The sequence below is a fragment of the Cydia pomonella genome, chromosome 17, assembly GCF_033807575.1.
Source record: "Cydia pomonella isolate Wapato2018A chromosome 17, ilCydPomo1, whole genome shotgun sequence".
Taxonomy (NCBI): Eukaryota; Metazoa; Arthropoda; class Insecta; order Lepidoptera; family Tortricidae; genus Cydia; species Cydia pomonella.
In genome coordinates, this window is record NC_084719.1 from 8,242,623 (window position 1) to 8,258,767 (window position 16,145).

The window sequence follows — 16,145 nt, forward strand, 5'->3', positions numbered from 1 at the left end:
CAGAACTATGTGAAAAGCCTTTAAATAGGTACCTCGATACATGCATCTCGCTTCCCTGATGGCCTGATCCATTATTACCAATCATTCCGTAACATTCACGAAACTAAAACACCCATCCCTCGCACTTCACGTTTGTAAATTATGTACATACTAACTTTTATAGAATTTTAAAATTGGTCACTATCCCTTGCTTAAATTTTGCGTTCCATGTTACCCCAGTTACCGGTACAGTGTCCTAATCTAACATAGGTAAGTAGACCGCAAAAAATAACGTAAACTTTCTTCCCCGTCAACTGACTTCTATTCCAATCAAAACGGCTCAACCACCTCACACTTCCCACTACAAAAGTTCGTTTTGTAAAAATGCATGCGCATTGTCGTTGCACCGGGCCGACAGCTGCATTCGCGAATCTTAAGACGGGGCCGATGGGAACGGTTTTATTCGCATATTATTCCTTTACTGTATTGAAAGTTCATTCGGAAATCAAGGGCCGGTAGATTTATCGCAGTATTTTTTATACAACATGGTGATAGATGCACCCAAAACACAAGTCTTCTTGAGCTTACCGTGGGTGGGACTTATTAATTTGTCTAAGAATCTTCTTCTTCTTCCTCGCGTTGTCTCGGCATTTTGCCAAATAATTAATAATATATATACAAGGTACTCCGTTGAAATCTCTCGCAATGCTCACGGGCACCTTGTATATATTATTGCACAATTTGTCTAATAATGACCCTATAATATTAATAAGAAATTAAATTTAAAAATGCTTAATGGTGACCATAGCATGCATACACGCGATGTCACAAACTTGTTCATGACCTTTTATTGACCGAGCGTGAGCGAAGGTCTCCGTTTCAACTTGGTCAAAAACGCTTTTGTACATGTCCAGATGTTATTCTGCAGGTCGCATTTCTTAACCGTTTTAGGTAGGTAGGTATCTAGAATTATTCTGTCGTTTGTTTTTTAGAAAATATTGTAGATTGCGAAAATTGGTGTAAATGCCTTAAGCGGCAGCAGGGTTATGGCACTAAGTCAGCTGTGATAATGACTTAACAAAGTTAGTTAGCATCTTTTATTTTACATTTTTAAGCTTATCGCTAATTATCGCGTCAAAAGCTACTAAAATTACCTTATAATTATGTTTCTAAAATATGTAGATGCATGAGGAATAGGTAAATACCTATTCCTAAGCGACTAACCGATGCAGTTATCTATTCCCATCTATCTAAGTTTATTTTATTCTATTTTGAATATATTGAATATACCTATACATTTGTGTTTCTAAAGCAGATAGGCGGACAGGTGCAACTCATAGGTTTGGTTTATCTACCTACCTATTAGTAGAAGAAAAAAGAAAAGAGGAGCAAGATAATAACTTAATAAGGTCAGCACCACACTAGCGCTTGATGCAGCGTAAATTACGCTGCGTAATATAGAGCAATTCTCTCCACAGCCCGCCACATATACGCTGTCTTTTACCCTTAATCTTGTGAACGCCAAGAACACCTAAAGGCGTCGTTAGGTCGTTACTAGTCGTGCTAACAGCGCCAAGGACACCTATAGCTGTTATGGCGGACGCTGTTGAAAAGTAATCTTCACACTTTTTGAGCTTGGCGTTTGAGTGATGTTTGTGTTTATGATATAAATAAAGCGTTCAAAGGGTTAAAATATACTGCACCATTGCATTCTGCGTCATTTTGTACTACAAAAGGTTATGCATTCCTCAATTTATTCGAAATTTGGAGCCCTTATCTAGTTATCTTTATGATCCTTCAAGTATGGTCTAGCAAGCTAGAGAAAAAGTTGGTAAAATTGGGATATGTAGGCGAGAAGTTATACAGGGTCTTCATTTAGTCACCTGCAATAATTTGCGGTTAAAGTTTGCATTTTTATCGCCTGTCACTTTCGCACTTACGCACTGCGGTGGCAGCATGGTTGCATTTTTATCACTTGTCACTTTCGCACTTACAAATTTGTTAGAACGTGACAGACAATAAAATGAGACCGTCCTACCGCCGAACAAGTGAACAGTGCGTAGACATGCGTACCGATATGGACGCTGTGTGGATAATCCCTTATTCTATTTCGAGGTTAGGGATTGGACGATTTGAGAGCAATAAGCCCTCGTCAAGTGTCACTATTGGACGTAGTAATCCTCACGTCGACAAACCCTGACGACGGAATCTATGACGGTGTTTGCATCGCTGATAACTATGAATTGCATTAAGCGATGAAAATACCGTTACAACCTACAAACCTTCAAGAAAGCGCTGATTTATAAGTCTAAATCTTATCTGTAGGTAGTAAATATGTTACGCTGTTCGTAAACACTGCCACTTCATGTCAATGTATGTATGTAATGAGGAAACACAGTTACAAAGAGAATTAAATACAACAAACGCAAACTTATCCCTATATAGGATCTTTTCCAGTCAACCTTTGAGGAAATAAGTAGAACACAAGTAACGATGAATGAAAAACAAAAACAACCATGTACTCAACCACTAAAAGTAATGAAATGTAGATTCATGTGATGTTGAATATAAAAAAAAAGTCTAAGTACTTACCTACTTGTGTCTAACTACTCCAATCTTAAAAGGCCGGCAACCCTTTGGAGGCAGGTGTCTATGGGCGACGGTAATCGCTTACCATCAGGCGCTTCGTCTGCTTGTTTGCATCCTACATAAAAAATCCAATCCACAATTAAATAACACTTGCATAGTGTGAGCCATCAAAATCACTGCCAACTTAGCTTGGTCTAACTTTACTTACATTGGTGCTGTGAAGCCCTCAACCCAAAAATAGGCATAAGGGTTGAGATTATTTTGCTCTCGTCGATAAGGTTTAAGGATGACTCACGTTCGACTGACCCGGGGCCGGGCCTGGGGGCCTACCGCAAAAATCGAAGTTCGTCAATTGCGGGAATTCTTCTCTGTCACTTTAATTACGTTACGTAAAAGAGAAAGATCCCTGCAATTGGCGAATTTCGGTTTTCGCGGTAGGCCCCCTGGTCGTCCAACGCTTCGTTTTCTATAAAAAGCATCACGTGATCACCGGCGATCACCCGACATAGAAAACAAAGTGTCAGGTCAGACACCCCGGCCCGGCCTGACGTGAGTCACCCTGAATTCTGAGTAGTCGAACGTGTGATATAAGTAATTACAATGGATACATATAAGGATTATGTAATCCTGGTCAGTGCAATGCTTAGGACGCGTGATTCGCCAAAAAAACGTGTACCCACATATAAAATGATCCAAGACACCCTTTTGTAAGTACTAAATTTTGCAGTGCGACTCCCGCGGGTATTTCATTTCAGACGCGTAACCCGCGTACTCCCCGTGTACTCCCTAATCCCGCCGCAATGCAGTGTATGAAACCACGTGCTTACAGTCCGCGTAGGAAAGCATTCGCTAAGTTAGACTATCCAATTTTATCAGTGGCAGCAAAATAAACAAATATAGATATGTTTTCATCCCTTTTTGACTTGATAATATTTATTCGTAGGTAGTGCAAGAAATAGTTACTAATTTACATAAAAAGGAGACATTTCGAAGTTGAGTAATAATCGCCCCATAAGCCTCCTTTCCCACACGTGGCCTCTGTGCATGGCCTTCTTTGATTACGAGAAGACCTTCGACCGTATCGAACATTGGGCCGTGTTTGACACTCTCCATCGCTACGTTACTCGCTATTTGGATGTGCTCCGGGAGCTATATAGCTCGGCAAAAATGCAAGTTCGACTTCACAAACTAAGTAACCCCATATCCATCCAAAGAGGAGTGCGTCAAGGGGATACCATTTCACCCAAGCTTTTTACGGCGGTACGGCTTTAGAAGACGTCATAAAAACGCTTCTTGTCACACCTGAGGTTTGCCGACGACATTGTTTTGTTTACCGAGACCCTGGAAGATCTTCAAAGCATGATTGAAAGTCTTATACCACGCTTCTTTGAAGATAAATCTCAAGATGAATACCTATGTCAAAGACTAAGATTATGACGAACATCCCCGGTAAATTGATTCCAATCAATAAGGTTGGGAACGAAATACTAGAGGTGGTCGAGCAGTACTTGTATCTTGGACATATTCTATCATTTGACAAAACAAACCAGCAGAAGGAGATCTCCAGGAAAATCCAGCTGGGTTGGGCGGCATTTAATAAATTAGTGGACATCCTGAGACTTGCTAACATTCCACAATGCCTGAAAACTCGCCTCTTCAACCAATGTGTCCTGGCCACCATGACCTACGGTGCCGTTACATGGACGCTTACTAAGGAGGCTGTGCATAAAATCCGTGTAGCACAGAGAGCCATGGAGCGCGACATGCTCGGTATCAAGCTTCAACATCGAGTAAGTTATATCGAGATCCTTCGCCACACCAAGGTGCTAGACGTAGGTTATTGCATGGGTGATAAAGGGCTAATATGATGATGATGATGATGAAAAATTTACATTCCCACAGCGGCGTACGAACCGCTAAACATATTTAGTGGGTTCATAGGATTCGATGTTCATATCATAGGTTGTAAGGGTTTGTGCACAAATCACGCGAGGTTTTTTCGGCTACTTTTTGATCTCCCCCTCCCCCTTGGTGATATTTGGTGAGGTTTTTGGCTACTCATAAAATAGGTTGTATGTTGTACGATTTGCAAAAATCCTGCGCCATCCGTATTTTTAACGGGTAGAATACACCTCACACCAAATCACCTGCCTTCTACCGTTCACGTACGATTTCTTGCGCATTATACGTTCTGCCATCTTGTAAGCTACAATCAAAGCTAAAATTGACATAACACTTCGCGCCAATAAACAGCTGTTTAGGGGGCTCCTGTGCTGCTCCATACAGTTCATGCACGCTCCCTATATTGTTTTTTGTTGTGCATCAGTTGAAACACGCTTAAAGTTAATGATCTACAAAACGCCTTTGGACTTTTTAGGGTTCCGTAGCCAAATGGCAAAAAACGGAACCCTTATAGATTCGTCATGTCCGTCTGTCTGTCCGATTCTGTCACAGCCACTTTTTTCCGAAACTATAAAAGCTATACTGTTCAAACTTGGTAAGTAGATGTATTCTATGAACCGCATTATGATGTTCACACAAAAATAGAAAAAAAACAATAAATTTTGGGGGTTCCCCATACTTAGAACTGAAACTCAAAAAATCTTTTTTCATCAAACTCATACGTGTGGGGTATCTATGGATAGGTCTTTAAAAATGATATTGAGGTTTCTAATATCATTTTTTTCTAAACTGAAAAGTTTGCGCGAGAGACACTTCCAAAGTGGTAAAAAGTGTGTCCCCCCCCCCCGTAACTTCTAAAATAACAGAATGAAAAATCTAAAAAAAATATATGATATACATTGCCATGCAAACTTCCACCGAAAATTGGTTCGAACGAGATCTAGTAAGTAGTTTTTTTTTAATACGTCATAAAAATTAAAAAAAAATTTTTTTTCATCAAACCCATACGTATGGGGTATCTATGGATAGGTCTTCAAAAATGATATTTAGGTTTCTAATATCATTTTTTTTCTAAACTGAATAGTTTGCGCGAGAGACACTTCCAAAGTGAAAAAATGTGTGTCCCCCCCCCCTGTAACTTCTAAAATAACAGAATGAAAAATCTAAAAAAAATATATGATATACATTGCCATGCAAACTTCCACCGAAAATTGGTTCGAACGAGATCTAGTAAGTAGTTTTTTTTTAATACGTCATAAAAATTAAAAAAAAAAAATTTTTCATCAAACCCATACGTGTGGGGTATCTATGGATAGGTCTTCAAAAATGATATTTAGGTTTCTAATATCATTTTTTTCTAAACTGAATAGTTTGCGCGAGAGACACTTCCAAAGTGAAAAAATGTGTGTCCCCCCCCCCTGTAACTTCTAAAATAACAGAATGAAAAATCTAAAAAAAATATATGATATACATTACCATGCAAACTTCCACCGAAAATTGGTTTGAACGAGATCTAGTGAATAGTTTTTTTTTAATACGTCAATAAATTAAAAAAAACATTTTTTCATCAAACCCATACGTGTGGGGTATCTATGGATAGGTCTTCAAAAATGATATTTAGGTTTCTAACATCATTTTTTTCTAAACTGAATAGTTTGCGCGAGAGACAGTCCCAAAGTGGTAAAATGTGTGTCCAAAGTGGTAAAATGTTGAACAAGATCTAGCAAGTAGATTTTTTTTTAATACGTCTTAAATGGTACGGAACCCTTCATGCGCGAGTCCGACTCGCACTTGGCCGCTTTTTTTCTAATGTGTTGCTACTAGGAAAATAAAAAAATATATACTTAAATGTAGTGTTGTAGTCTGGCTTAAAGGACTCGCATCCAGGCCATTATTGTTTCAAAAAATGAAAAATAGAAGAAAATGAAGAAAATTGTAGTATGGAAGGTGGAGGTAAGGAAAGAAATCTCCATATACCAAAAAGTGTCATCGAAAAACCTTAAATAGGTGGCGCTACAATACCTAGAGTACTTGAACAAAAAAATCAAATCATAGACAGTGCACTTCACTTCGTCAATAACGCCTAATAGGTTCTTAGCTACTCTAGCGCTACTCTGGAGAGATTTGGAACTATTATTTATAGCTGACAGCTGGACACTTGCGACAGTTCTATCATAAGAGATTTCTCTCCTCTTAAATACACATTCCATAATGTTGTAGTATATTCTTGCACAGCGACTTTGTCAGCCAAAAAAGGCGGCATATTTAATAAATGTAGGCGCGATGCGAAGGGTTGATCGCCCATAAAAAAATTGAATTACGCGCCTTCTTCTAGTGACAAATTGGGTGTGTTTATAATCTAACGTAGGTTAGGTTAGGTTAGGTTGTAATCTAACTAGGTAGTAGGTACCGTCAGTTTATAATGTCCATGATACGCACAGAAAACATAGTAAACATACGTCAGAGTTGCAAATCAAATGATTTGCGAATTAGTTTAAGTTGCCATATACAAATGTATATGGCAATTTAAACTCATTCGTTGTCAAAATGGCACGTCAGCAAGATGATGTCGATGAATTATTCGATGTTAAAAGTGCATTTTATGTTGGAAACTACCAACAAGCCATCAATGAGGCACAAAATGTATCCGTAAGTAACCCAAATACATTTGCATTTAGTGGGAAAACCACCATTTCAGGCCTCAATTTCAATGGACAATCTTGCACTGTTTTGTACCCTATGGTTTCCTTAATTTAGTTGAAATTACATTATATTTTCGTATTATAAGTCCCTATTCAGTCCATGCAAGTAATTTTCTTCCTAATTTACTGTTTTTGATGCTTATACATGCTTATCCTGGCTTAAAAATAATAATAATCTATTACGGTTTACACATTGTTTTACCATCCTTTACAGCCATCTACGCCTCTAATAGCTCTGCAGAGAGATGCCTTCCTTTACCGCTCGTACATCGCGCAAGGCAACTACAGGATAGTGCTGCAAGAGCTGAAGTCTGCGGACCCTATGCTTTTGCCGTTGAAGAGCTTGGTGGATTATCTGTCGCCGGGTGCTAATAAATTGGCTGTTGTGGCAGATATTGATGCTAGAGTAAGTACCATTATTTGTATTTGGGTGTTAATATCAATCCCTTCAGTTTCAATAATAAACTACATCAAAAATAGCCCCAGGAGCATTTGACTTTTTTAAAATTCTATGTGATATTGCATCCATGGGACTTAAAGTTAAATTTACTCGAGAAGTTAGTACAAGTTATTAGGTTTTGGTTGGCAAGAAGTTGCGCAGGATCGGGACAGGTGGCATACTCTCGTTTCGGACGCCAAGATTCTATTTGGAATGAGCTGAAAAAGTTAGTCGAGTTTAGTTAAGGTTTTTTTGTAGGGATAACTGGTAAAGGCCCTCTTGGTTGTTCAAAAACTAAGTTGCACTTTATCCAGATGTTTGCTGATAAAAATGACTTTTGAATGATGATTTAGACAGATAATTTTTTTATTATATTAATTTGGATTTGATTTGCTTTGAGTTTTTTGGTATTTCATAGTTAGTATTTTCCTTGCGTTGGTGTGGTGAAACCCTCGCAATGCTCAAGATTCGACTTCTCGAACCACTTGCTATACTTGAGGTTCAATTTTGAAATTTTTCTCTTGCACAGTTATTAATATTAGCATAAGCAGTTAAACAACAACTTTGCTCCCTTGTAGAACAAATAACTATTCAATTACCTATGTTTAAATAAAGGTGCGACCAGACCACAGCTTAAAAAACGGTCACGATACGGAATCGCAGTGACGCGTCGTATGCGTACCGTTTTTGACGCATGCTCCCCACACCGCTGCTTAAAATACCCTGACGCACCGTAAATTGATCTGCGTAAAAATCGCAAAAAATATCACACGGAGATCTTATGGCAGACACCACACCAGTGATGTAAAAGACGCAACTGTTTTGCGAACAAAAAAGATTCGCGTGAAGCACGTCACTGCGATTCCGTACCGTCACCGTTTTTTAAGCAGCGGTGTGGGGAGCATGCGTCAATGGGGAGCATGCGTCAAAAACGGTATGCATACGATGCGTCACTGCGATTCCGTATCGTGACCGTTTTTTAAGCTGCGGTCTGGTCGCACCTTAAGAGTAAATATGTCTACTAAATGTTAAATGCCTGCCTATCCTCCATAAAAAAAAGTTGCTTTGAACTGTCTAAGAACTTTTTTGTCGTCAAGCTCACCATACTTATTAACCTATCGAATGAGCTAATGCTTTTACGGATACTGGAAAGCGATATATAAATGTACTACATACCTATACGAGGCCTGGATGTTAGTGAGATGACGATATGAGTTGTGCTGGTGTCTGACTTTATTACCTACATATAACATGAGTATCACATGATTATCCACCTGGTTTCTTGAGCTTAATAGTCGCCTCCAAACCTCCCCTTATAGCGACCCCATTCCTCACACAAAGTTTACCTTAAGTTCATATTAGCCTCACTGGATCACTGTTCACTCTGAGTACTGATAAAGTTGGTCACAATATACCAGAGACACATCATTATTCTAATAACACCATAAGAACGTTCTTGACTTGATCTAAAAGCAAATATCACTGCCGCGTCGATTTGTTCGCACACAACCTCCTTTTTCCTACTGTCGTTCTCATCTACCCTCTCAACTTCCCTCAAAAAATCCCAATAACCTAGAAGCGGTTACTTAACTTGAACGTGACTACTAGCGCCATCTACTCCATGACGTTGGCAAATATTAGCTGGTTCGCAATACGTTCGCGACTTTTTTTGTCCAGCTGTGACATATTTCACATTAAATTGCAATTTCTATGTTCTTCCAGGTGCAGAAGGGAACAGAGCTTGTGAATGAAGTGTTCCTGATCGTAGCAGCCACCATTTACTACCATGAGGAAAACTATGAGGCTGCTCTTAAGTAAGTTTTCCATTAGTATTCTAAAACAATAATCTTAAATTCTTTATGAGTACTTGTTTGTACAAATTGTTCAACAAACAAACTAATTGACAAAACTAATTAAATCAATTCCGTAAATTTGTATAATAGGAGGTGCAAGCACATACTGCTCATCCCTTAGAGTTGTCAATGGCACCTAGCCTTTAAAAGATAGCATACACCAGAGAATTTGGAACGGGTTGGGGTTGCCATCTAGTGTTCAGGATGTTAACCGCGTAAGCTGAAGACGCGGGTTCGATTCCTGGCCACCAGTGTCTTCACCAGTGACTTGGTCACATTTTCTTTAGTGTATGATATCTATTTCAATTTATAATGAAACCAATTGAAAGTCTTGCCATATTATGAATAAATTAATAGTTTAAAAAACACTAGAAAAACACGCTTTCATAAATGCACGTAAAAACCATTTCGTGATCTTTCTCACAAGTGCAAACACGACTATGATACGATATCCCATCATGGAATGCCAGTGCCTATCTTCCGGCTTCATCATCAGACCTTGAAACCTAATCGTGGTCAAAGTTCATTACAAGACTTTTCTAACAAATCCAAACACAGCTATGATACGATGTTCCATCATGAAGTTCCAGTTCATATCTTCCGGCTCCATCATCAGATCAGTTCGACAGTACCATATTATTGTATTGTCATCAGAACTACATACCTGCCATACATGCCAATTTTCATGAGTTCATGACGCTACGATCCTTGGAAGATGGTTAAATTAGTTACCTTAGATTCCATTACATAGTTACATACAGGTCGACCTAATAAAAGCGTGTTAAAAAAATAGATAAGGTAGACTGCAAAGCCCCCATAGGCAGGAAAAGGAGATGGTGGGACCACTTGGACGCATTTTATCCGAATTGGCGGGAATGTACAAATGACAGGGTTCAGTGGAAGAAGCGAGGGGAGGCAGAGGCCCAGCAGTGGGACACAAAATTAGGCTAAAAGAAGTTATTGGCGTTTTCATTGTAAATGGTGATTTGAAAACGCCGCCCTGCTTATCGCAAAAGTAGTACTTGCATGAAAAAAAAAGAAACATAAATTAAAGCATGACTTATCTAATGTGATTACAGCATTTGCGATAAGCACGGCAAAACTGGAGTCTGGACAAAGTTTGAAATACCAAATATATTTTTGAAAGTTCTTTAGTTTGCAAACTTTCTCCAAAGTATCTTAACGTGTAGCATATACTCATTTTGTTTTATAAAGTAGTAGTAGTACCTAGTTTAAAAAACTGGGGACATAAAACCACACTTTAAAGACATGACCTTTTAGTTACAATATTTTCATAAATAATGTCATCATAACACAGGAATAAGATAGGTACAACTTATTGTTGACATAATATTCCTTTTGACATGTACAATTTGTAATTTTATCAATAAAGGAATATGAATATAAATATTCAAAATTTGTTCTGTTCAGTTATGAGAGCACATAATCCTATTTGTGTTCACTAAGCATATTTTTTAATTCCTGATTCTCAGTGATGAATTGTATTACCACAAACTAAATAACCAACCCAAATTGGAGACATTTTGGTTAAGATCTTGGCAGACGAACTAAAATTAAGAAAATAATTTGAAATTAAAATTGATTAAAGGATTCTCCATGGAGCTGAAGCCATCGAACTACGCGCCTTCACACTTCAGTGTCTGCTGGCCATGAACAGACAGGACCTCGGCAAGAAGCACCTCGCCACTATACAAGCCGTGGACGACGATAGCACGCTGGTCCAGTTGGCGCAGGCTTGGCTTAATCTGTCACAGGTAAATTTTTTGTATTCATTTTAACAACTAGTCTTGATAGGTCAGAGTTATTCTGCTTACGAAGCCGATGGTCCTGGGTTCAAATCCCAGTAAAGGCATTTATTTGTATGTTGAACACGGATCTTTGTTCCTGAGTCATGGGTATTTTCTATGTATTTGAATATTATGTACAAAATTTGTATATTTTTGTCTGAGTACCCACTTCTTGAGGTTACTATGGGGTTTAGTCATTTTGTATATGAATGTCGTATAATATATTTACAGTACATATGGTGCTACTTTACCGCACTAGTGCGAAAATAGCAAATTACGTTACTGTGTCCAATATTTAAAGGGCCATTTGTACTGTAAAACGTTGTACGATACATGTGCGAATAGATAATTCGCAACTCGTGTCAATTTAAAACACTCCCTTCGGTCGTGTTTTAATTTATCGCCACTCGTTTCCTATTTCATATTTTTCGCACTTGTATCGTAATGTACTATTATTTATTTATTAAACAATATTTAGATCTATGTGTACCTGTCTCTTTTGAGTAATTAATCTGGTGGTTGTTTATGTTTCCTATATATGGTGGTTGTTATGGAGAATCCTTTTTGGGAAGAACTAGAATTTACGACGTTAACAGGCGGGTCCACACAGAGCGAGCGAGCGAGCACGTACGGGCGAGGCAATTTCCTCACGCACAAACCGGCCAGGGTAGACGTACCTCGGCCGAGGTGGCGCGTGCGTTTTCCTCGCCCGAGCGCGCCGCCTCGGCCGAGACACGTCTACACTGGCCGGTTTGTGCGTGAGGAAATTGCCTCGCGCGTATGCTCGCTCTGTGGACCCGGCTAATGGCTTCGTATCGTAATTAATATTAAACTTCTTGTTATTACAAAATATTGACACAATATATCAAATGTTTTATTTTCGCAAAAGAAAAAAGGGTTATCGAATTGCAAAGTGACCCGAATATGCTTCATATAATGATGGTGCCTTCCAGGGTGGACCAGGAGTGCAGGACGCGCACTACAGCGTGATGGAGCTGTCGGAGCGGCTCGGCGCGCTGGGCGCGGGGCCGGCCGCCGTGGGCGCCGCCGCGGCTGCTTCCCGGGGTAATGTCTCATTCTGGCTTCCAGGGCCCACTTGCACCATCCCACTAACTCGGGGTTAAGGGGTTAAACCGTTAATCCAGTGTCAAATTGTACTGGTATCCATTTGAACCATGGGTCCAAAAAATAAAAAAATAATAAACAAAAATGTGGAATTACAGCTTTGTAAAAACATTGAAGTAAAAAATAAATATATAGCGAACCTGATTGGGTCAGCCGCTTTCGAGTTTTTGAATATAGTCTATTTCGACGGACGTGTACCCGTGTACAACACTGAACATGGTCCGACATGCTCTTGGCCGTTTTTTTTTTACTTCTTTTTCTAACGATTCTTTCGATTCTTTTACTTATTTAGCGTTATGTCCGGTTCAGATCGATTCTAGTAGCATTCGAGTCCAGTGATCGAAACCAGTGTTGAACTGAATCATATTGTATAAGAATTAAGGTTGACTAGTAGAGAATGCCTCATGGCATTAAGTTCGCCTTTTGTACATTAGGTTTTTCTTTTGTGCAATAAAGTTCAAATAAAAATATTGTTTACATTAATTCCAGTAATTTGAGAGTTGTTGAAGCGACAACATGGATTGCGTGAGCTGAAATCACGAAGCAAACCGGCAATCCAGTCACTGCGTTAGAATGCTCACAGGAATGAGTGTATTCCAGAGCCAGTTCACATTACTCCAGTGGCATTTCAGTGCTGGTCTGACGGTGAATCGGGCATTATGACTGTAGATATCCCTGTGTCATAACTGTGTGAATATTGTTGCAGGCATGTGGGAGGAGGCAGAGCAGATGCTGAGCGAGGCGGTGGCGCGCGCGCCGCAGCAGCCCGACCTGCTGCTGGGGCTGGCCGTGGCGGCGCGCCACACGCCCAAGCCGCCCGAGGTAACACTTGTTCAGCCCGAGGTAACACTTGTTCAGCCAGAGTTAACACTTGTTCAGCCCGAGGTAACATTTGTTCAGCCCGAGGTAACACTTGTTCAGCCCGAGGTAACACTTGTTCAGCCCAAGGTAACACTTGTTTAGCCCGGGGTAACACTTGTTCAGCCAGAGGTAACACTTGTTCAGCCCGAGGTAACATTTGTTCAGCCTGAGGTAACACTTGTTCAGCCCGAGGTAACACTTATTCAGCCCGAGGTAACACTTGTTCAGCCCGAGGTAACACTTGTTCTGCCCAAGGTGGTACCGGTACGGTGGTATGCTACGGATTTTCGAATGTTACTTGCTAAATGTTAAGAAATTGTTTAGGGTCAATACGGATAAGTGAGGCTGCGGGATAAGTATAACTGGCTTCATACCACGGCTTGTTTATACATGTCCTACTTGCGTTTAGTGGCAAAGTTATGACCTTACTTGCTTTGTTGAACGAAGACAAGTTGACGATCAACTTATGATGACTTTTTTAAACATTACTTACGAATAATATCATAACATTCATAACCCAGTAACTTTGTTGCCTTTTGTAAGTTCGTTTGCGTCAAATCCGGTAGTTCTGATTTTTTGCAGACTTCTTTATGATATTGGCTTCAAGTTTGTAACCTCATGCGCCGAATGCAACATTGTTAAAAAACGGAAAATCTGCGAAAATGTCGGCGTTTTTTTAGATTTGGGATATTATAAGTCTGAAGGACTAGTTTTTGATATTACCTTCTCGGGGCATTTTTAAAGTGGACTAAATTTGCTACAGTACGAGATTAGAATTGTCTTTGTAGACCTAGTAGTTTCGAGAAAACTTCTCAAAGTTTATAATTTACCTCTAATCGTTGTAAGTGTTACATGGGTACTTTAAAAACTAACTAAGACACCATAACTTTGCAGGTGGCCTCCCGCTACATAGCCCAGCTGCTGGACAGCCACCCCGACCACCCGTTCACGAAGGACTACAACGCGAAGACCAACGAGTTCCGTCGTCTGGCCGCCCAGTACCAGCCGTCTGTGGCGAGCTAAATAATACCTTATTGATATAGGCACAAAGTAAAATATCGAGTGCAACTGTATTCTTGTTTATTCATAGATTATATAATTATTTACTAATTAAAATGGCTTTTATTTGAGAATTTGACGTTGTCGAGGGACTAAAACATCCAGACAAAAATGTAAAAGAAAAAGACCAGTAAGACATGCTAGCCGTAAGTAAATAGTTGAGACAAAGATTATGAAGTCAAGGCCTATTTTTATGGGCAAAGCATGTCTTTAACCTATTATCAAATTATGTGATAAATAGTGTCCGCCTAAGTTGAGTCTGAAGCGACACAATGTGGCAGCGTCATTGTTAATGTCAACATTCTGGAAAATTATGACGGTTATTATGTTGCTGTTACTCTGGCTGCTCTGGCGTTGCAGACATAAGACACGCAATGATATATACCTATACATAGGTTATACTCATACACAAAAGGAGCACAAACATACTTCCGAATTTATTTCTATACCTAGAAAGAAGTCTGTTATGGTTGGTTAATGTTCGCATTTATCTTTGTTATACTCGTTAAACATGAGCTTGTCTCTTTCGGTGAGCTCGTTAGCAAGTGCTCTCTCACTTGCCCAGGAGCTACTAAAGGCAACTTGTACAATTTGTCACAAGGTAAGAGCTACAATTTTGGAACGCCTATAACATACCTTGAGTTATTCAATTCAATTCAATATTTTAATTCGAATAATACAATCCATATTAGTGTTAGTACATAGCACAGTAAAACTTATAAATCTATGTTAGTGACACCTATAACAACAAACAAAAATAAAAATAATAATAAACATTAATTAAAAGCGGCGCGGTGCGGCGAGCGGCGGCGCGTGCAGCCGTACCCAGCGCGCGAACAAAGGCGAGTCCCAGCGCTGCGCCAGCACGCTTAGAATACTGTTTGGGCTACTGCGAAGACGGTTTAGTAATGACGCACACCGCTTTCTAACTATTGCGTCAAAACTATCAGTGTGCGCCTCAGCAAACATAGTTGACGCACTGCAGTAACGCGGCAGCCCAAACAGCACTCTAAACGCGTTATTGTATTGCACGCGCAGTGCGTTGTATGCCCGCTGCGTGAAATTGACCCACAGATTGCACGTGTAGAATGTTTGGCAGTATGCTTTAAAAAGCGTTAACTTCACTTCAGTACTACAACGAGCAAATCTGCGGGCCAGCATGTTACTACGAACACACAACGCCCTGCGCTCCCTCTCCATGTCATCATTATCTGACATGTTTTCTGTTACCCAGTGGCCAAGGTACTTAAACTTCTGTACAACTTTTAAAGCGGTACCACAAAGGGTAACAGGTGTCATTTTGTATGATTTTGGTCCGGCTTTAAATTGCATTACCTCGCTTTTCGAGGTATTGTACCTCAACCCATGGGCAACTGCATATGATTCACATGTCTTCACCAATCTCTGCAGTGCACCAACCGAGGGGCTCAGCAGCACCATATCATCCGCGTAGCTGAGGTTATTAACACACACCCCGTCTACGTGACATCCGACATAGGTACTGCTGAGCTCCTCGATTAGCTCGTTCATGTATAGATTGAACAGCTTAGGTGAGCTCAACCCCCCTTGCCTAACCCCGCAGTTCATCCTATACACGTCAGAGTGCACGCCGGCCCATTTTACAGTATTCGACTGGTGGCCGTACCAATATTTAAATAAAGCTGTGACCTCACGAGGTACGCTGGTACGTTCGCGTAACTTATGCCATAGCTTGTCATATGCCACCATGTCAAAAGCTTTTGACAGATCCAAGAAGCAGGCGAAGACTGGCGTCTTACGAGTGGTGTAGTAATGGACAGTCTGCTTGAGACACAACACTGCGCTTTCA

At 40.0% G+C, this 16,145-nt stretch overlaps 1 protein-coding gene across 1 annotated transcript; it reads left to right on the forward strand.

The window, feature by feature from the left end:
• Nucleotides 1–6,971: 6,971 nt before the first annotated feature.
• Nucleotides 6,972–14,374, forward strand: LOC133526874 (coatomer subunit epsilon). The gene is made up of 7 exons (XM_061863704.1): nucleotides 6,972–7,119; nucleotides 7,387–7,578; nucleotides 9,334–9,425; nucleotides 11,074–11,239; nucleotides 12,226–12,337; nucleotides 13,104–13,219; nucleotides 14,153–14,374. Exons 1-7 carry the CDS (start codon nucleotides 7,018–7,020, stop codon nucleotides 14,279–14,281), a joined length of 909 nt encoding a protein of 302 aa, XP_061719688.1. The 5' UTR covers nucleotides 6,972–7,017; the 3' UTR covers nucleotides 14,282–14,374.
• The last annotated feature ends 1,771 nt before the right edge of the window (nucleotides 14,375–16,145 follow it).